Raw genomic sequence first — 21,540 nt, 5'->3', positions numbered from 1 at the left:
AAATGTGGCTGTGGGGCCAAGGGACTCAGCTTTTCCATTCTCCCTCACTGTAATGACTTTAGGGTTAATGGCCACCTGTTGGGACCCGTTCACGCAGTGAGGCAGTGTGGGGTCACGCGTGTGCCAGGTGCGGTTTCCACCTGCCTGAGGCCTGTGGGCACCGGTGCATTTAGTTTATGAGGTTTATGTGGTCGGCTCTCTGACATAACGCCTGCTTCCTTTTTGGCACCCGGATGCAGGGACAGCAGCCCTGGTCTCCTGGCAGTGTCTGCGCAGAGTGGGAGGTGCCCTGGGGACAGCAGAGAAGAGAAGGCATATGGGGGGATGTCTCAGCTCCCCTGAGTGCTTCGATTTTTCTGGTATTGGCTGCCCCCTGTAACGGCAGTTGCCCCTGGGAGACCGGATGGGGAATGTAGGACTCTGGCTTCTGTGTGGCCCCCTGGGAAGTCCTAGGTGATCACAGCCCCTTGCAGATTGCCTCGCAGGTGTCGCGAGCAGCGAGGATGGGTGGCTGATGCTAGGAGGTAAGTAAAGGCCATGTTAAGTGTTTTGTGGCCACACATGGTGTGTTTTTCTTGAGAATAAATGGATGTATTTGATGCTTTAGGAAAATGGGATTAAAGATTCTAATTTATCTGTGGCTGAGGAAAGAGTCTATATAAAATGGGCATTTTATCTGCACATCTGGTTGAGCGGCAGTTAAAGTTGTTCTGGAATTGGGTAGTGGTTTTTGTTTTTTCGATTTTACTTATTTATTTGACAGACTAATAGAGCACAAGTAGGCAGAGAGGCAGGGAGAGGGCGAGGGAGAAACAGGCTTTCCGCTGCGCAGGGCGCCTGAGGCGGGGCTCGATCCCAGAACCCCGAGACCACGACCTGAGCCGAGGGCAAACGCTTCATGACAGCCACCGAGGCGCCCGGTCCTCCGGAAAACAGGATTAAAATAAACGTTCGGTTTCGTCGTGATTCAGGCTTTGTTATTAGCCTGGTCGGGAGAAGTGGGGTCCCTGTGTCGTTCGGGGCCTGCCGAGTTCACACCCGGTCCAGCCACGGCCGGGAGGGCTCCGAGGCCAGTCGGAGCGCGGGGCTGTCCCTGGAGCCGGCCGGCAGGGACCTTCCCGGTCCGCAGCTCCGCCGGTCTCGTGTCTAACCAGAGCCCAAAGCGGGCGCCTGCGGGGCGCGGTCGGTGAAGCGTCTGCCTCCGCCGAGGTCGTGTCCCAGAGTCCTGGGCTGGAGCCCCGCCTCGGGCTCCCTGCGCGGCGGGTCAGCGTCTGCCCCCGCCCGCGCCCCCGCCGTGTGGGTCAGGTCCGTGCACAAAGTCTCTACAGCACGTCGGCCTGTCGCACAAGCGGTTTTTCTCCAGCGCGGCCCTGGTCCATCACTGCCCGCGGTGGGAACGTCCTGGGTGGGCCTTGGAGCGTGTGTCCCGGAGCCTCCCAGACACGTGCCCTTCCGAGTCCTGCCGTAGTCGTGGGCTCTTCCTCCCTCTCTTTCAAGATTTTATGTACTCGGCAGCGAGCGGGCACGAGCAGGGGGAGCCGCGGGGGAGCCCGATGCGGGGCTGGACCCCGGGACGCTGGGACCGCGAGCCGAGCCGAGCCGAGCCGAAGCGGGCGCGTGGCTGACGGAGCCCCCAGGCGCCCCGCTCGTGGCTTCTCGCAGCCTGCGTGCGCGGCCGTGCGGTCTGTGCGCGTGCCCGGTCTGTGCGCGTGCCTGGTCGCGCGGTCTGTGCGCGCCTCCCTCCGGCAGTGCTAATGTGTACATGCTGGTGCCGGTGCGGGTGCGCGGGGGCTTCCCGCCCTGCAGGCCGTGCTCCCGCGCCTGCCTCGGCCGTGTCCCCCACGCTCTTGGGATACTTGTTCGCGGCCCGTGACTGTCGGCTGCGCCCGGAGCGCGTTCCCGAGGCCGGCGTGCGGCGGGCCTGGAGGCGCGTCTGCGCGTGAATTAGCTCGGGGCGCGGGCGGCGCGGAGCTCGGCGTCCGTTGATGACCGGAGGCGGGAGCGTGTCCCAGAGACGGTCCGGAGAGCGATGGGCTGGGCCGCGTCCCGGGTCCTGAGGAGGCGCGGCCGCGGGGCTGCTCCAGGCGGGGACCCCGCGGTGCTCCTGGGACGAACCGCGTGGAGACCAGTCAGTGGCCGCCCCTGGAGCCGGGTGGCGCGGACGGAGCGGTGCTCACTGCAGCGGGGCCCTCGGCGCGGCGGAGCGGAGCCGGGTTACCTGGAAGGGACTCGCGGCCTCGGCCCGGTCCGTGCGCGGAGCAGCGCCAGGTTCTTCTCGGGGCGACCGTCTGCTTCCGGCCTCGGCTCTGCGGGTCGTGGCGGCCGGAGCTGCGCTGCGTGTCAGACGCTCGCGGCCACCCCGGCGGCTCCCGCCTGCTCCCGCCCGACCGCCCTTTGCCTTCGCCTTCGCGGCTTTTTCCTTTTTGAACTTCAGGCTGATCCGCTTCCGCCGAGGCCCTGGTCCCCTGTACAGTGTGGCCTCTGCGGCCCGCCCGCGCTCAGCTTCCCGCAGCCGTCCGTGGCCCCCGCAGGCCGGGCTCAGCCGCGCTGCGGACTGCGAACGGCCCTGCGCCCCGCCCCATGCGCCCGTCCGCAGCCGGGTGGCGCTCAGCTGCCTTCTCTTCGGGGTCACCCTGGGCCGTTCTGCTTCTGCTCTGCCGGTTTCAGGCTGGGCATGTCCCGGGCCCATCTCGTCCGTTCCCTGCCCGGCGCTGGCCTTCGTCTCATGCCACGGGATCCCCAGCGGAGCTGACCGTGTCCTTTGTTGCCCGTGGGTCGGCGGTGCTCCGGGTCGCGTCTGCGCATGGGTAGCTGCTCCCGGCTGTGAGGGAGGAGGGTGTGATGCGGCGGGAGGGGTGAGGCACACCTGTGGGTCACCGTGCGTTGGGGGTGGGTAGCAGTGTCCGGAGGGCAGAAGTTTCCAGGGAGAAGCCTGGAAGTAGAAGCGGAACTTGCTAGAGAAAGACGAGTGCGGTAGGGAGCGGCAGTGAAATTTGGTCCTGTTCTCTTCCGGGCAGCTGTCACGCGGCCGGGCAGCTGCGGCAAGCGCTCATCTGTCTGGTCACCTCTGAAGTGCCCAAGAGAGACCTAGGACTGGGGCTTAAGTTTGGGAGTCGTTGCGAAACAGGTGGTACGGTTTGCGTGACGGGAGAGGGTGAGCTCACACGAGCGTGGCATGAGAAGGGGGTTCTGGACCCTGGCCTCCCGACCCTGCGTTCACGGGTCTCGTGGGGAGAGCAGGAGCGGGACGGGAAAGGCCCTGTGTGCTGGGGGCTTTGGGGAGTCACACTGCGCAGGGTTTTCCTCTTGACCTTTGTGAGCTTGGGGCGGGGGCACTGGTGCGGGGGGGGCGGGGGGGCTAGACAGGGCTGGTGCAGGAGCGAGAAAGGCCGAGGCTGGTGGGAAAGGAAAGCCGCGCCTCCTGCTCCCGTGTGCTGGCGCGGTGGGAGGGAATCTGCAGATGACTGGGCTCTCGGTTCGGTTGCGTTTTCTTCAAGCGGCGGCCTTCTGGGAAGACGGACCAGTAGCCATCGTTCAAGCGTTGTTTGCTCCCCAGGCTCTGCTAATTGATGGTGCTTGTCCTCACCCCACGCCCGCGGGGCTGTTGCAGATGCTCAGGTAACTAGACGTTTACCACCTGGCACGTCAAAGCCACGTTTGCACCCCCTTGTGCACGACTGCCTTTGAGGGTCTTGCCACACCACAGTCCTCGTTTGCACAAAGGCAGGCACAGCCTTACAAATAAAGAGAAAGCACTAGGACTGGAATACCAGCTTGGGAAGTGGTACCAAGGACGTCTTACTGGCCTGTGACACACAGGATGCTCTCTGAGCACCTTGCTCTGGGGATGGTTCGGCCCCTTCGAAGTGAGAGCCTCGTCCTGAGAGTTCCCCTTTGTTCCGCGCTGGTGATCATGGACCGATGTGTCCAGTCACTGCTGGGCGCCCCCGAGACGCCCCACAGATGCGTGCAGCAGCGGCTGGCACTCAGGAGGGGCCATTATCTGGCGTAGTTAATTATCAGCCCTTTGAAGTAGCTACCAGGATGCGGCTTTTCTGCTCTTTCTGGCTGCCTTCCTGTGTTGTGGGTAGTGTGAGGTTTTTGTTTTCCTGTTGATAAAGCTTGCTAGGCTTCTTTGTCATGAGAATCGATGACCTCTTCTGTGTCTGGTAATTTTGAGACTGAACTTGGATGCTGTCACTGGCTGACCAGCGAGGAAGCCTTTTAAGATTGGGTGCTCACTTCTGTATTGTTAACTGATTGCATTTCAAGCAAATACTTTAGTATTTTATGTTGAACAGAATTGCACAAACTGTATTGTGAACAAGCATTTTCTCGTGAGTACGTCCTTTCCATACTGTGGGAGCTCATGGCAGGCTGCCCCAGGATGGGCCCCTTTTGCATAAAGATTATATCAGGTTGGAAACAACCAAAACCCAGCACATGGGGGAAGGGCCCTCAGCTGCCTCGGTTTACGCCGGGAAGGAGAGCTCTGTCCCCACAGCAGCCTCGTGTTTCCAGACCTCTCCTCTGACTTCCTTGCTGCTGGTCTTCCTCTGCTTCTTGTCCTCAGACCTTCCTCTCTCCTGAGCTCCTTGAAGCTTCCTGCTGCCTTTCTGTCGTCAGGATTTCCTGTTCATGCCTATTACAGTGTGTTTTCTCCTGTTGATGTGGACGTGGCTCTGAGTCCCGCCGGAAGGACCACGGGGCAGGGGGATGTCTTCCTCCCCATAGCCTTCCCTTTCTTACCTGTCACAGCTAATTGCATTTTGGTGTTAAGTTGCAGGAATTCCAAGAAAATTGTCACCATATAGCTTACTCTTCGTAATTTGTAATTTAAAAAAATTCTGGGGGGCGCCTGCGGGGCTCAGTTGGTTAAACGACTGCCTTTGGCTCAGGTCATGATCCTGGAGTCCCAGGATTGAGTTCTGCATGAGGCGCTCTGCTCAGCGGGGAGTCTGCTTTACCTTCTCATGTGCTCTCTCTCAAATATAAAAAATTCTGGGAATCTCTTTGAGAAGAGTACATATTTTGATTTTTTTTTGTTCATTTGTTTAAGATTTTATTTGTTTATTTAACAGAGAAATAGCACAAGTAGGCAGAGCAGCAGGGAGAGGGAGAAGCAGGCTCTCTGCTGAGCAGGGAGCCTGATGGGGGGCTCCATCCTGGGACCCTGGGATCATGACCTGAGCTGAAGGCAGATGTCCAATCGACTGAGCTGCCCAGAAGCCCTTATTTCGATGTTCTTAAATGGCAGGTCTTTTTTTTAATTTTTAAAAGATTTTATTTATTTGACAGACACACAGCGTAAGAAGGGACACAAGCAGGCGGAGTGGGAAAGGGAGAAGCAGGCTTTCGGGGGAGCAGGGAGCCTGATGCAGGGCTTGATCCCAGGGTCCTGGGATCATGACCTGAGCCAAGGTAGATGCTTAACGACTGAGCCACCCAGGCGCCCCTTAAATGGCAAGTCTTATTCAAGTCTGTTCTGAGTTCTTAACTTTCCAGTGCCTAGAACTTACATTGCTGTATTTGAGGGTATACTTTCCTTTTTAAATTTCTCCATCAGGTGATCAAATGGATGCATTTCACCTAAATATAACCTGATTTCCTTCAGGAGATCTTCGATCCAAGGGCTTTCTGAAAACGAGGTTTGTTTCCAGTCATTCAGTTCTGGTTTTGTGATAGTGTCTTCTGTTTTTATTCCGTTGTTTTTGTAAGCATTCCAGAGCTTAGACGTTTGTAAGTTCTGCTTGGCCAAATTGGCGTGTTTGGTAAGAACATGAGTTTTCTCTCCCCCTTTTCCTGTTCTTTTCCTTTCCTCCCCCTTCTCCTTTTTAAGGATTTTGTTTTGAAGTTCCAGTGTGGGACTCAGAACTCACAACCCTGACAACCAGAGTCACATGCTCTGCTGACCGAGCTAGCCAGATGCCCCAGGAACTTGGATTTTCTGATCGTTAGCTGCAGGGCCCTATTTTGTCAGTGACAAGAGGCTCATTTAAATGACGTGACTGTGGATGTTTCTTTTATTTTTTTAATGTAAAAAAAGGATTTTATTTATTTGACATTCTGTGAGAAAGGGAACACAAGCAGGGGGGACGGGGAAATGGAGAAGTGGGCTCCCCGCTGAGCAGGGAGCCTGATGGGGGACTCAAGGTGGGACTTCAATGTGGGACTTGATCCCAGGACCCTGGGATCATGACCTGAGCCGAAGGCAGATGCTTTCACTGACTGAGCCCCCCAGGTGCCTCTTTATTTGTAAATCTTAATAATTTATGTTTTGTGTGACCTGAAGTGTGTCTTGAGAAGCATTTTTCTGTGCGCGGGTCTGCAGCATCCACCGCTACGGCTGTCTCTCCTCCCGCGCCGGAACTCGGTACCCGGGTCCCACTGGTTCCTGGCCCGCAGCTTCTGGCATCCTGAAGGTGGTGTTTGGCTTGTGATGCTTTTCTCAGTTGGAGGTTTTGAGGCCGTGTTGTTGCCCTTTTCTTCTCTGTAGGAAGGCCTGGTTCCTGATCGTGGTTCTGTTCGGTGGGTCTTGCTTGAGAGTTACGTTGCTGTGGAAACTTCCCTGGTGTTTGCGTTGAGCCCCTTTCATGTCCCTTGAGCCCCTTTCATGTCCGTGGATTTTTTTTTTTTTTAAAGATTTTATTTATTTATTTGACAAAGAGAGATCACAAGTAGGCAGAGAGACAGGCAGAGTGAGAGAGAGGGAAGCAGGCTCCCTGCTGAACAGAGAGCCCGATGCGGGGCTCGATCCCAGGACCCTGAGATCATGACCTGAGCCGAAGGCAGTGGCTTAATCCACCGAGCCACCCAGGTGCCCCACCGTGGATGTTTTTCTATTGCTTGGAAACAGTGGCGCTTTTAAAAGAATTGAGTGGAATTACGGTGCACAGTGTGTTCCTTAAACCCGTACAGCGTTAGGTTCGGTTGTATGTCAAACTGGAAAAACAAAATTGATTTCTAGCATGTCTTTAGTTTTCATTTAGTTACAGTTCTCGTGTTTACTGAGGTGTTTGAACTAAACGCGCTCTTGTCCGTGGAACCCCGAGGATTGCGCCTGTCGTGTCTTCATTTGTGTTGAGACGGGATTGACTGGAGGCGTTTCTGTATTGCACTGTCCTCACCGGCTGCCTCGGCCTTCCCTTTGCCACATCATCGTTCCTGTGGTGAGAACATACTGCAGGTCGGGTTCTCTAGCGGCTCTGAAGCCTTAACCACCGTGCTGACTGCGCGACCCGCCAGAACAGAAGCGTCATGGCACGGCCGAGCCTCTGGGGCCGCTCATCCCCAGTTCTCCCAGCACCCGGCCCGTTGCTGCGAGCTCGGGTCTTACATGTTGCACGTACGACCCACCTTCTCTGGTGTGTGTCCCTCTCTGTGTGCCTTCCATACCCCCGCAGGTGGCCTGTCGGCGTCCCCTCCGTGCCGGTGGGACAGCTCGCGACTCCGCGCGCCCCATACATAACCACAGGACCCTGGGGAACCAAATACTAGTTGGCTTTTAGAAGGAAGGAAACCGTGGTGTTGGTGACCGCGTGGATGAACCTGGAGGAGTGACGCCAGGAAATAAGGCAGACACAAATCCTGCGTGACCTCGTGTGTGGGATCCAAGGGAGTTGAACTCCGCAGACAGGGCGCGTGGAAGGCTGGTCGCGGGGCTGGGGGAAGGAAGCGGGACCGGCGTCTGTCGGAGGTACAGACGTCCAGCTCTGAGTGAGGTCTGCGGACCTGTGGTCCAGCGCGCTGACCGCCGGTTACACTTGTGCCCGATATGTGGAATTTGCTGAGAGCGAGCGTGTCTCGCTTTCGAAAGAAACGGTACATGTCTCCGGTGATGGAGCTTCCCCTCGCGGTAGTCGGTTTACAGTGTGGACGTGATCACAGCCTCCTGTTGTACACCCTCAGTGCCGTTGTCGTGCTCCGGTCCAGCCGGGGACAGGAGGAGCTGACCGGGCCGTAGTTCTGTCCGTTCTGGAGCTGAGTCGCCTGGCTCTGGGCCCCCATCTCCTCGCTGGTCCCGGCCTCTCCTCGGATTGGCGTTGGGCCTCCCTACCCCCTGCGGCGCCTGCATGTTCCCGGACGGCTTCCTGGGTCTCAGTTGTGCAGCACCAGTTCTCTCCAGCTCCGCTGTATCTGTGTTAAATGGCCAGGCTGATGACTGAACCGTGTCCGGACGGGTGGTTCCCACCGCCAGTGTGCTTTCTGTTGGCTGTTGTGATTATTCTACGAATGCTGACTTAACCGATTTTCTATGAGGATGATTAGACAAATATTTCAACACATTTATTTGAAAGGGAGAGAGAGTTGATAGAGAGCATGAGAGGGGAGAGGGTCAGAGGGAGAAGCAGACTCCCCGTGGAGCTGGGAGCCCGATGCGGGACTCGATCTTGGGACCCCGGGATCATGACCTGAGCACGTTGCTGCTTAACCAACTGAGCCACCCAGGAGCCCTTAATTAACTAATTTTTTGGGAAGAGTTTGAGAGTGAGAGCACAAGCAAGGGAGCACGATGGGGGGAGGGGCAGAGGGAGAAGGAGACCCCCCACTGAGTGGGGAGCCCCAGGGGACCCGATGCCAGCCTCCGGATCATGACCTGAGCAGGAGGCAGACACGGACTGAGCCACCCAGGTGCCCCTGAATGCCTTTTTTATTTTTATTTTTATTTATTTATTTCTTTTAAAGATTTTGTTTATTTATTTGACAGAGAGAAATCACAAGAGAGGCAGGCAGAGAGAGAGAGAGGAAGGGAAGCAGGCTCTCCGCTAAGCAGAGAGCCTGATGTGGGACTCGATCCCAGGATCCTGAGATCATGACCTGAGCTGAAGGCAGCGGCTTATCCCACTGAGCCACCCAGGCGCCTTGAATGCCTTTTTTAAATGTAAAGTGTGTTCCCTTTCAAGGTTTTTGTTTCCGATTCTTGGTGGTGGTCTTACTCCTGTAGAGTGGGGGCTGTGTTCCCCGCAGAAACCGTGTGACCTGGCTTGGAGGGCCACTCTGGGGCTCAGGGGCACCTGGATTTGCCTCCCGGCCCCGGCTGGCTTTGGTCGCTCGAGTGGGGAGCACCGCAGGACGACGAAGGAGAGGAGACTCAGGTGCAGCGGGGGGCCTTGTCCTTCTCCTCGCAGCGGGCTGGGGAGAATTTCTCTCCTCCCCTTCCTGTAATTACAGCCCTTGGGGAGCCACAGTGGTGGGTGGCATGTGGGTCTTCAGTGTGGCCAAAAGCAACTCCAGTCCTGAGGACATAGGACCCCTCGCCTGGCACAGCAGGGCCACCTCTGGGTCCCCTCCCTGCTGGCTCCTGGCACCTGAGCCTCTCGACAGCTCAGCTTCTTTAGACGCGTGGGTCGCACTCGATGTTTCTAGGTATCTCAGGGTGGTGGCGGTCTGTCGTAGATCATCCCCTGTGGTTTTGGATTATTTCTTGTGTTGAGCTCATGGATTAGTAGCAAGTGGGTTTCTTTCCTTTTTTTTTTAAAAGATTTTACTTACTTATTTGAGAGTGAGAAATGAGAGAGCACGTGAGAGGGGAGGGTCAGGAGGAGGAGCAGGGAGCCCGATGTGGGACTCGATCCTGGGTCTCTAGGACCATGACCTGAGCAGAAGCCAGATAGATGCTCACCTGACTGTGCCCCCCCAGGTGCCCCGCAAGTAGATTTCATGTGCTTCTTCTGACCCTTTATTACTACTTTTTAGATTATTTGAGAGAGCGTGGGTGTGGGGAGAGGGGCAGAGGGAGGAGGCCAAGTGGATTCCCGGCTGAGCAGAAAGCCAGTGTGAGGCTCAGTCCTATGACCCTGAGATCCTGACCTGAGCCGAGACCGAAGCCTGCTACCCAACTGACCAAGCTGCCGAGGCGTCCCCTTCTAACCTTTTAAATATGGGATTTCTCTATAAATGTTCAGCTGGTATGTGTAGATGCTGAGTCATGACGTCATACTGGATTTTGTCCCCTGTGGGTTGGTCCCTAAACGTTGGCAACAGCTGTGTGTGCGTCTTGTTTGGAGCAGTGGGAAATTGCTAATCGTGGCGTTATTAATCTTCGACCTCACTCAGCCTTGGCACGGTGGCCTCGGGAAGACTGTCTCTTGGGTCTGATAGTTGAGTTTCTGGGGACTTGGCAGAAAGCCCAGCTTCAGGTGTGGGTTGATCAGGCTGCCGCAGGCCCGGCTCTCCTGCTGCAGTCCGCGCGCACCGTCGCAGGCTAGGCCTGCTCTTGAGGAGTCTTGGTCAGTGGTTGGATGAGGGGAATGCGTTGGAGTTCCCTCACAGAGGGAAGTGTATCCCTGGTGTGTGGGACCCAAGGCCCTCCCTGTTAGAGGGGGCCAAAGCCAGCGGAGTCTCAACGTCCTGCCCTTGAAGCGACACGGACAGGGCTGGGGCAGGTGGCCGGCGCGAGTTTCCTGTGGAAGGCGTGGGCTCTCGGGCGCTCTGCAGTTAGTGTCGGCAGCAGGGCCGTGATTGTCTCGGGGCTGGATGCGAGTTCACGCCAGAGGGTGAAGGTACTCCCATAGCTGCGCAGTCAGACCTTTCCTGCTGCTTCCCCAGAGACCTGGGGGCGGGGCGTGTCACTGCCTCACTGCTCTTTGTGCGGTTCCCACATCGCAGGGACGGTGTGTTCATCCTGGTGGTGGTGCAGTCTTGCCCAGTGCCTGGCCCAGGAACGCACTGAGAGGAGGAGGTGACCAGAGCTCCTGAGCACTGCCCGTGTCGGAAAACCAGATCGGCATGCCGGCCTGTCAGCTGGGGGGCAGGTGTCCGCCCTGGTCCCCCACTGGCCTTACTTAGCTCAGGCCGCTCTTCAGAGCTCGTCGTCCCGCATGCAGCGGAGTCTTAGGGCACAAGTCTTGGAATCTGTTCCCAGACAAGGGCGCAGCCTGACCGGCTGGGGGTTTGTGCTCTGGAGAGGTGACACCCCCCCCCCCCCAGCTGTGTTCCTTTTCCACAGAGAACCAGACCTTGGCCGTCCTGTCACTGACCATGGATTTCTCATTGCAGGACTCACTCCAGTAGCCTGTTAAAACATGGTGGATTACTATGAGGTTCTAGGCGTGCAGAGACATGCCTCAGCCGAGGATATTAAAAAGGCGTAAGTAACTGTATTTATTTAATAATAAGTCTTTGCTGTCCTGCTGGTCCTTGGATATTGTCACTTTTTATCTGTTGAAATAGGTCATGTAACAGAACACTTTTTTTTTTTTTTGAAGATCTTACTTATTTATTCATGAGAGACAGAGAGTGGGGAGCAGGGAGTCTGACACGGGGCTCAATCCCCAAGACGCTGGGATCATGACCTGAGCCAAAGGCAGACGCTTAATGACTGAGCCACTCAGGTGCCCGATTTCATTTATTTTTTAAGGTTTTGTTTATTTGACAACGAGCATGAGTCCAAGTAGGGAGAGGGAGAAGCAGACTCCCTGCTGAACAGGGAGCCTGACATGGGACTCGATTCCAGGACCATCCCAGCCGAGGGCAGACGCTTAACAGAATGAGTCACCCAGGTGCCCTAGCTTTTTATTTTTAACGAGCAAAACTATATGATGGTGCATGTTCTCGGTCCATTTTGTGGACTCTAGGCTTTGTGCACACGCAGCGATCAGAAAAACCCGAGTCGGAGGAGTAGCTGTGTGGTGCCCGCCCTCCGCATTTCTTCTGAGAAACCTACAGTCTGATCTGTGTCTGAGTCACGGCCGTGTGCTTCTCCCTCTCTGAGTGATGTGGCCTGCCCGGCATGGTGCTCAGTTCTGGTGTGAGTCTGGCTGCGGTGGGCAGGCCCGTGGAGGGAGGGCGGTGCTTTACGATCCGTGTAGCGTGCCTTGAGTCTGGAAGAAAGGAGCGGTCTTTCACTAACCCTGGACAGACAGCACGCACCTGCCTTCTCCTGCGGAACCTTGTTTCACAGCAGCACGCTAGTGCAGACGGACACGCTTTCTCCTCGGGCTCGTCCGTGGTCTCTCTGTTCTTACTGTGAAGATCGGCGATGCTTTAGGGCCTCTGGTCTGCTTACTGCTTCTTGAGGTCCATAGTGGTAGAACAATAAAGGCTTTTGGTGTTGTAGAGAGTCCAGCGTTAACCAGATTTTAAGAAGGTCAACCAGAGGTTTTTGATGGAAATGCTGCAGTTAAACCGAGCCACAGCCGCTTTCTGTCCGCTTGTCAGATGTTGGGAAGACTGCCTGGTTCCACGGTCTAATCTTGACTTTGAGGGGCGTGCCCCTTCCCTGTTGGTCCAGTCCCCGCCCCAAGGTGGTGTTGATGTTGAGCTTAGTAGAAGAGAGCAGTGTGTGTGTGTGTGGTTAAAAAGCCTGTCACCAGGGCTGTTCCTGGAGTCTCCGGTGAGGCCTGGAAGCGAAGCGGAGCTCTCTGTAGATGGTGCCCACACACTGATGAGCGCGGTGGCAGGTGGGCCGCCTCCGTGCTCCTGGCCTCTCTCTGCTGTGCACCCTGTGCGCATTGGACCTCACGTGTGTCCACGGGCCTAGGTTTCGAGCAGTCACTCTATGCCTACGAGGTGGATGGGAGAGTGGGTGGGAGAGCCGGGTTCTTTGGTGGTGGCGAGGGAGGCGGCGCTGTGGACATCGGTATGCAGCTCACGAATTTGAGCTCCGCAGCCGTTTCCCATCCCCGGGAGATTCCACAGCCGTTGCGTTTCTGCACGCGGATGACTGCTGTCCTTCGACTCTCTTCAAGGTACCGGAAACTGGCACTGAAGTGGCACCCAGATAAAAACCCGGAGAATAAAGAAGAGGCAGAGAGAAAATTCAAACAAGTAGCTGAGGCCTATGAGGTGTTATCCGACGGTGAGTTAACCTGCCCAGAGCTCGGACTCTCCCCAGGGCCGGTCAGTGTGGCTGGCTGAGGTTTCGGGCCCTGAGAAAAGACATTCCTTCCTTTCCTTGTGAAGCTTTGAGTCCTGTTCCTGGCAGATACTTGATACCATTACCCGTGAGTGCCGTGAGCACCCTGGCTTCTCGCAGTTTCTTTTGGGATGGCTATTTTAAACAGGACTGGCAGCCGGGTCTGAGGACTGATGGGACAGATCAGGGCATAGGAATCCATCTGGGTCACTGTGGTGGCGGCCACGATCTGACGGTGGTGCCGTGCTCTCTCCACCTCACTAAACTCACTCGGCCAGCGTGTTGATGGTTTTCACCGTGTGAAAGGACCTCCTCCATTTCTGGGAATGTCCGGCTGAGCTGTAGACCTCCAAATTTTGAGGTGTCTGTTCCCTGCCCCAGCTCCAGAGTGTAGGTGTTGGAAGACACAGGCTTTTGAGAGTCCCATCTGTTAGCCTGGTCTCCTGAGTCAGGTGGAAGGTGAGCTTGATGCAGTCCGCAGGTTCGTGGGGGGGAGAGTGTGGGAGGGTCCTGGGCTGGGGAGAGCAGCGTGGGGCTCTGTTAGAAGACTGGAAATCTGCTGACACCGCCTGGCCAGGAGCAGCACAGAACGACCTGGTGTGAGTCAGCTCCCAGCCACCCGGGGTGGGGGCGTACTCACTGGCTGCAGGGCCTGGGTCCCCGCCCCAAGTGTGTCCTTGTGCGCTCAGGGTCACTAGAGAAGGGCATTTTTACTGTGCTTGAGAGAAAGATAGTGAATACACAGGGAGAGGAGAGGGAGAATCAGACACCCTGCTGAGCAGGGAACCGGACATGGAGCTTGATCCCAGAACCTTGGGATCCAGACTGAGCCGACAGCAGACGCTTAAGTGACTGAGCCCCCAGGCGTCCCGTGAAAGGCATTTTTGATTTTGGAGAGAACTCCATGTAACCAGCTCCTTCTCACCGCCAGCAGTACGTGGGCACCCCCGTTCTGTCTGCTGGTCCGTCTCTTTGACTTTCAAGTAAGTCCCAGATGTTGTATTTCAGTAGTAACTGTTAGTGAAAAACACAAACATGGATAATTGCAGTCTTTTAAAAATGTAGCATTAAGGTCTTAAAATGAGAAACTTAGGCTTTTTTTTTTTTTTTTCCTCCAAAATTTTACTTGAGAGAGAGCTCAAGAGCAGGGCTGGGATGAGGGAGAAGCAGGCTCCCCGCCGAGCAGGGCGCCTGAGGTGGGGCTCGGGGCCTGGACCCCGAGACTACAGCCTGAGCTGCAGCCTGAGGCTTCTAACCGCGGAGCCCCCCGGCGTCCTCGCCAGCGGTTTTCTGGACCGGACTGACAGGCGGCACCACGGACCTCAGTGTCGTCATCTTGCTGTTCTGTCCTGTTTGTGCTGAACCAGCACTTGCGGAACTCGAGAGAAATCGAGGACTGACCCCAAACTTTTTTTAATCTTAGATGATTTAAAAAAACTAAGAATTGAATTCAAACTTGCTCTTTGTCAGGAAGAGAATCTTTACATTCTCATAAAGATTACACCGTTGCTCTTTTCTCCCCCTTTTCTGAGGGAGAGTGTTTCTCATGTTGTCTTATGCAGCCTGTGGCCGGAAGTTACCTTCCCCGGGGTGGTTCCCGTTCTTACTAGAGCTCTGGCTACCGTAAGCTGGCTTTCGGTGGTTTTCCCTGTAACCCCTGTTATTTTACCTCACAATTTGGCAGAACCTGATATTTTGGGGTAAACACATGGCATTAAAAGAAGGCGCCTGGGGCGCCTGGGTGGCTCAGTGGGTTAAAGCCTCTGCCTTCGGCTCAGGTCATGATCTCAGGGTCGTGGGATTGAGCCCCGCATCGGGCTCTCTGCTCAGCGGGGAGCCTGCTCCCCCCCCTCCCCCGCCTGCCTCTCTGCCTACTTGTGATCTCTCTCTCTGTGTCAAATAAATAAAACATTAAAAAAAGGCGCCCGTCCGTCCGGGGCCGCAGTGCTGTTGTTCGTGCTAGAAAGTAAATAGCACAGCAGACCCTCACCAAGGCCTGCTTGGGCTGTTGCTCTTTCAAGGGGATTAAGCCTGTGGGGTTAGAGTTGCCTCCTTGTCTGGCTTTTCTTTTTATTTTTCTTTTAAAGATTTTATTTATTTATTTGAGAGAGAGAGTGCGCGCGCATGATAGGGGAGGTCAGAGGGAGAAGCAGACTCCCCATGGAGCTGGGAGCCCGATGCGAGACTCGATCCCAGGACCCCAGGATCCTGACCTGAGCTGAAGACAGTCGCCCAACTAACTGAGCCACCCAGGCACCCTTGTCTGGCTTTTAGTATATCAATTTCTTGCCCCATCGAGGCCCCATTCTGTTTCCACGCCCCAGATCTTATCCCCCGAATTAGACCTGGTAGTAAGAAGGCACACGTCTAGAATTGGAGTAGTTCTAGAACGTGGAGTGATTTTTTTAAAGATTTTATTTATTTATTTGTTTGACAGCGAGAGAGAGAGAGATCACAGGTAGGCAGAGAGGCAGGCAGAGAGAGAGAGGGAAGCAGGCTCCCTGCCGAGCAGAGAGCCCGATGTGGGACTTGATCTCAGGACCCCGAGATCATGACCTGAGCTGAAGGCAGCGGCTTAACCCACTGAGCCACCCAGGCGCCCCGTGGAGTGTGATTTTAATATATGTGTGAGTTGCATGCTCTGTGCACAGGAGGCCGAAAGAAATACTTTAGTATGTATAATCACATTTTAAATTTTTTTATAACTTTTTTTTAAGATTTTACTTATTTATTTGTCAGAGAGAGCGAGCGTGAATGCGCTCACATGTACAAGCAGGCGGAGTGGCAGGCAGAGCCAGAAAGAGAGAATCAGGCTCCCTGCTGAGCAAGGAGCCCGATGTGGAGCTCGATCCCAGGACCCCAGGATCATGACTTGAGCTGAAGGCAGCAGCTTAATGACTGAGCACCCCCAGGCGTCCCTATAATCACATTTTAAACTCTCTACTACTAAAAAAATTTTTTTGTTTTTAAGGAGATGTACTTGGATTTTCCCTCTTCCCCTTTTTGAAGTAAGAGGCCTGACTCTTTAACCGAAACCTTGAAAGCTGCATTGGTTCTTTGGTTTACAATCTGGAAATACTTTGGTGAATTGCGGGGAAGAGAACTTGGTCTTTACTGACTCTCCTTTTTAATTATAGCCAAAAAACGCGACATCTACGACAGATATGGCAAAGAAGGGTTAAATGGAGGTGGAGGTACGTAAATGTTGATTTTTCTCTTGGTTTTGCAAGTGAGCAAAGCACTTTGTAGATGGGGAGTCTGTTAGGGCCCTGCTCTGCCACACCAGGTTTGTGTTCCCAGATCCGTACGTGATCCTGGGTCAGAATACCCACAGGGCTTAGAGAACGGATGGTATGCACACGCCTGATGGCCTGTGGCGGTGGCCCCACGCGGGTGTGTGTGTTTGATGAGACGTCCTCGTGACGGCGGGCGTTGAAAGTGAGTGCCGCAGCCTGAGCACAGACTGGGGTGACGAGCACCAGTGAATGTTTTCGTGCTTGTACCTGACGCTTCACGATAGAAGAGAAACTGCCTCCTCGGTGTGGATGGCAGTTACAGAGACGGTGAGAGGCTGGTTGGCCACGCGGTGACCTTCCAGAGCACAAAGCCCACGCTCACGTGTCCCCATCAGCCACAGGCCACGAGGTACCCACGGTGTATGAGCCCTATTGGTAGGATGTTCTGTGGACAAGGAAGTAGCCACAAAACCAAGACTTCACAGACTAAAAGCTCTGTCGCACCCCGCAGGGATTCCGTTCGACACTCAATTTGAGTTCGGCTTCACGTTCCGTAACCCAGAGGACGTCTTCCGGGAGTTTTTTGGTGGAAGGGACCCGTTTTCGTTTGACTTCTTCGGTGAGTTCATTGTTCGTGGGCATGTCCGTGATTCCTTTTCTGTTCCATCACCGTCGCGCCCTGGGGTTCAGCTTTGTTTACGCAGCGTAGGGGTTCTAAAACCCGTTTGTCTTCCCCGCTGGCAGAGATTTCTGAGTGAATGCCTTGTATGTGAAAATAATAAAGGCGTGAACGTATTCGTTTTCTGACGTGTCTGGCTCTAGTTAACCTCCCTTTTTTCTCTCCGTTAGACAGTGGTAAGGAAGCAGGTGCTGGGGGCTTGGAGGTTCTGCCTTCGCCCCGGGTTGTTCTGGGTCTACACTGGGCCTTGTAAGCAGACTTGATCAGAGGATATTGGCTCTGTAAACCTGGTCTGTTGCTCTAACTGTGGCGCACTGTGACTGTTGAGGTCACGGTCGGTGAAAAGAAAGGACGTCCCTGGAGCAAGGCAGCGCCGATCTCGTGGCTGAGAGTAGTCTTTGCTAAAGGAGGCCATGGCGTTCGGCTGCCGTGTCTTCGAGAACGGATTTTCCCGCCAACCTCACCTCTTAGCACTGATGCCTGATGCCAGATTTTCGTGTGTGTCTCTGACGCAGGTTTGGGGGGTGGGGCACGGGTTGCGCCGCCTGTTGAGCTCCCTGTCCGCCACTGCCAGAGCGGCCCTGGGGTGCCGGGAAACTCGGAGGCGGGAGCTCTCTAGGCCTGGCTGCAGCCATTTCTGTGTTGGCTCATGGGGGGGGGGGGGCACCCAGCCTGTGCTTCCGTCCTTTGTGGCCTGGAGCCTGGCTGGGGAGCCCGAGCACCACCTGCACCCCTCCCCGAGTGAAGCCAGAAGAGAGGTTCCGCTGCATACACAGAACGGGGGAGAAACCAGTGGACCCTTGCCCACCCTGGGCGTGAAGAAGAGGAATTCGCCACCGGGTCCGGTAGGTATGGGGGCCTATGAGATGCTGTGGCCCTGGAGTTGACTTCACATGGGGGTTCAGAGATATTTTCCTTTTCACTGTGGTGTGGCCTGACTTGGGGAGAATTGCTGATGGGGGGGGGGCGGGGTACTTGCGGAATAGCCGTGTAGTGGACAAGCGGAAATTAGCTTTCCCACCCCCAGGTGTCACAGGGAGGCTCAGGGGTGCAGAGGAGCTTGGCCTTTCGAGCTTTATCCTGCTGCCACAGAGCACGGACTGGGAAGGCCCCAGTTAAAATGGGAGATGGAGCCGTTCATCCTTCGTTAACTGGCTTTCACGTACCTAACAGATCTTAACGTAAGAAAACGAACTCATGGTCTGTTCCTGTGTTAAAACTTCTTCTGTGTCTCATTACAACCTTCTGCGAACAGCACGTGTGTCGTTTTGGGGGAGCAGTGCAGTGTTGGGGACTCTCCTGGCGGGCAGGTGCGGGTCCTCTGCCCCCAAGGGTTTGGTTACGAGCGCACCTGCGGTGGGGCAGCGAGCAGGCTCATCTCCGAGCCGGAGGCCCAGCTGGCCTTACTGCTTCATGGTTTGTTTTGGCAGAGTCCTTAGTGGTTGAATTATAGCCAGATTTTGTGTTCCTTGGGAAAACAGTCGGACAGGCCAAGCTTTCTCAGCGGGAGTGGTTTTCATTGAGCATTTCCTGTAGAGAGAAGGAGGTGTGGAGATTGTACTTGGGTGGGAATGAGGACGTGAATAGTGTTTGACCCACTACAAGCTGCTTGAGTCTCTGGACGTTACATGTTCTACGTTGTGAGGGGCTTGTGTGTCCAGAAATCTTAATGCCCACGTGTAGCTCCCGGACGTTGTGGACTTGAGGCACACTTGGGCAGAAATTTCTTCTTTGGGACCCGGAGTCCTGTTCAGTCGATAACTAGTCTTGCTGTCATTGTAGACTCCGGGCCCTTGGTTTTAGAGACTGAGCTGCTCAGGTTTTAAGACTAGGCGTTTCCTCTGTGTCCCCATGACGAGGTCACAGTGACACATCTTCAATCCGTTCTTGTAGGTGTTCTAGGTGACTTCCGTTTTCAGGCTCTAAGGATTTACACGCAGGAAAAGAAGCTGCTGCACGGCTACTACACGTACGAAGTAACGGTTCAGCCTGCTGGGGGTACGTGTAGTCGGGTCTTCACGCAGGGCTGGGGCTGGCTGCCCCGGCAGTGGTTTCGCGGTGGGTAACCAGCGTCTGCGCCGATTTTACTCAGCCCTGCTGTGATGTCCGTTTGTAGTGGTATGTAACTTTAGTCCTAATTTTTCGCCCTTTTTTCTCTCCCTCTACTGTTCTGCTCTCTGAGAAAAGTAGGTCAAAACGTGAGACGTTCTGAACTGTACTTTGTATCAGAATATAAAATTCTATGTCTGATTCCAAATGAAAAGGGACAAAACTTCGAAGAACTAACGAGCGAGCCGGTGGGAAGGACTGAGATGTGAGGGGCGCTGGGCAGACTGTACACAGTTCCGTGCCCCAGAACGCACCAGTGGGGCCTGGCTGATGGCGATACCCCGATGACCACAGCCGTCCCCGAGAGGCATAACCTGGATTCCCAAACCTGCACAGAGCCCTGGCCCGGAGGTTGAGGGTGTGCGTACTGCCTTTGCAGGCAGCTGATCTTGTTTGAATCCTTTCCCAGAAACCGGGCACACCAGAATGAACGCTGGTCCAAGCGTGCATTGGAAGGGATTGCGTTCATTTGAGTCAGGGTCATCTGTTTGCTTTTACCGGACCCAGTGACTCAGTTCAGAGATGGTCGGATAACACCAGCGTCTTACAGTCATTAGAGCCCCAGCAGGACTGTCGTTTGTAAGAGTTGTCTCGGTATCATGAGTATTTTTATTTACTTCTATTCTCACGTTAGTAAGAGCCAGACTTTTTAATACCTAAAGCCGTTTCCTGAGGCCCATTGGTTCAGCCCATTTTCCCTTCATACACAGTCTCAGTCGGAAGCCGTGTCCGCGCACCCGCCGTAGCCGCGGAGAAGGGACACGGCCTGTCGCGGGGGGGCCAGCGGGCTTTTGGAGGGAAGAGGCATTCCCCCGAGGAGGGTGGTAGCAGACTGTTCTGACCCAGACGTCAGTTTGACGTAGTGAGCCCGTCGTTTTGCTCTCCCAGGCTTCGAGGAGGTGGCAAGTGAGGACTCGGCCGAAGACGCCCCGAGTGAGGAGGACAGCGAGGTTTTGGAGGTGATCTCTAGCGAGGAGCTTGATGTCTGTAGCGAAGATGAGCCAAGCGAAGGCTGTAGCCGGGGCCAGGGCGAGCTGCTCAGTGAGGAGCTGGAGTTTGTGTCCAGCGAGGAGGAGGCGAGCGTGGGGGACGTGGAGGAGCTCAGCGAGGAGTGCTCGGAGCTGCTGAGCGAGGACAGTGGGCCGGAGCCGGAGGGGCTGCCCGCGGGCCTGTGAGCGGGGCCACCCGCGTTCGCAGGGGGCCGGCCCGCGGGCAGCGCGTGTGGAATAAAACATTTGTGCGTTCAAACCAGCGCCTGAGACCGTCCTTGCTCAGACAGCGGAGCGGTCCTGGAGGGAGCAGGCGAATGGGGAAGGGGTGGGGCCCTGGGCGCAGAGGCGGGGGGCTCCCACAGGCCCGCTTGCACCTTGAGCCAGAAGCCTGCGCTTCCGGGCCCACTGGGTGGCCTAGGGCAGCCCCAGTCTCACAGGCTTGGGGGCTGACAAGAGGAAATGATGCCTCTTGGTCTTTGGAGGCCAGGAGTGTGGAACCAGGTCCTGGGAGGGAGCAGCTCTTCCAGCCCCCTGAGATGGTCCGTGCGCGTCTGCACAGCCGGCCCCTCTGCGGGTGCGTCCCTGTCCAGATTTCCCCCGCTCGGGACATGGCACTCCTGCACTCAGACCACCCTGCTGAGCTCGCCTTAACCTCGTCGTTAGCGAAGACCCTGTTTCCTTCCCAAAAAGGTCACGCTCGAGGGCTTGGGGCTTTGGGATTGCACACCATTTTGGAGGGCCACAGTCCCTCCTGTAAAGGAGCTTTCCCCGGAGTCGTCGTGTACTCCAGCAGCAGCCCCTTCGGGCAGGGGAGAGCAGGGGAAGCCTTCACAGCGAGATGTGCTCGAAGAAGGTCGAGGAGGCAGAGGCGAGAGGCGCAGGTGCCTCCCCACTCCTTAGGGATGAAATGTCACACTCGTGTCCCTGCACACGTCATGGGAGAGAAGGCAGGGAGTAAGACTTGACAGTGCGCACGGATATGGAACGTGTGCGGCTGGTTTCCGGCGTCGTGCAGCTCGTGGAGCGGCCGCAGAGCCCGTGGTCCCGAGTGAGTGACGGCTGCTGCCTCTGTTGCTGCCCGTCTGGCTTCCCCGCTTGTTCCTCTTGGGAGGGGCTAGCTGTCCGGGTCACATTTTCTGAGGAACGTGGCCGCATGTCACTGTGCTTCCTTGGATGTGGAGCTGGCCTTTGGAAGTAGCTCATTTCGCTTGAAGTCGGTGCTGGCGAATGCGGGCGCCTCGGCTCTTCGAGCCCGAGCGAGGGAGTGATTCCGAGTCGAGCCTGTGGCGCCTCCAGTCCCCGCCGCACGCCCGCCGGGAGGGGAGAGGCCGGCCGCCGGACAGCATGGTTCTGAGAGCTCTCTTCTCGGCCGGGAGAGCAGCAGAGCTGACCCAGGGCGGATGTGCAGCCCCGAGGGCAGGGTCTGGCTGCCGGGCCCTCTGTGTGGTCTCACTTCCTGGGCGGCGGCGCCTGGACTGCCGTCGGTTCTGCGCTCTTCGTGTCGTTTGTGGCCTCGCTTGGGTCAGTTTCCAGAGTGTCTCGTAGGTTTGGTCCCTGTGTCTTCCACGCGGGATTTTGGTCTCGTAGGTTTGGTCCCTGTGTCTCCCACGCGGGATCTTGGTCTGTGTAGTTGAGGGAAACACTCCCTGGGTACGTGGAGGAGAGGTC

At 56.0% G+C, this 21,540-nt stretch overlaps 1 protein-coding gene across 3 annotated transcripts in view; it reads left to right on the top strand.

The window, feature by feature from the left end:
* The window catches only part of DNAJB6 (DnaJ heat shock protein family (Hsp40) member B6), a 59,087-nt gene that overhangs the window by 11,197 nt on the left and 26,350 nt on the right, over positions 1 to 21,540 (top strand). For all 3 annotated transcript variants that reach the window (XR_006820591.1, XR_006820590.1, XM_046021582.1), the window contains exons 2-5: positions 10,999 to 11,089; positions 12,690 to 12,799; positions 15,994 to 16,050; positions 16,604 to 16,711. Coding sequence is in view for 1 of the 3 variants with exons in the window: in XM_046021582.1 (XP_045877538.1) it covers positions 11,025 to 11,089; positions 12,690 to 12,799; positions 15,994 to 16,050; positions 16,604 to 16,711 (340 nt within the window). In the remaining 2 variants the exon portion in view is untranslated. The remainder of the gene's footprint in view (positions 1 to 10,998; positions 11,090 to 12,689; positions 12,800 to 15,993; positions 16,051 to 16,603; positions 16,712 to 21,540) is intronic.

Source organism: Meles meles, chromosome 10 (genome assembly GCF_922984935.1).
Source record: "Meles meles chromosome 10, mMelMel3.1 paternal haplotype, whole genome shotgun sequence".
Taxonomy (NCBI): Eukaryota; Metazoa; Chordata; class Mammalia; order Carnivora; family Mustelidae; genus Meles; species Meles meles.
This window is presented reverse-complemented; position numbering and strand designations above follow the sequence as displayed.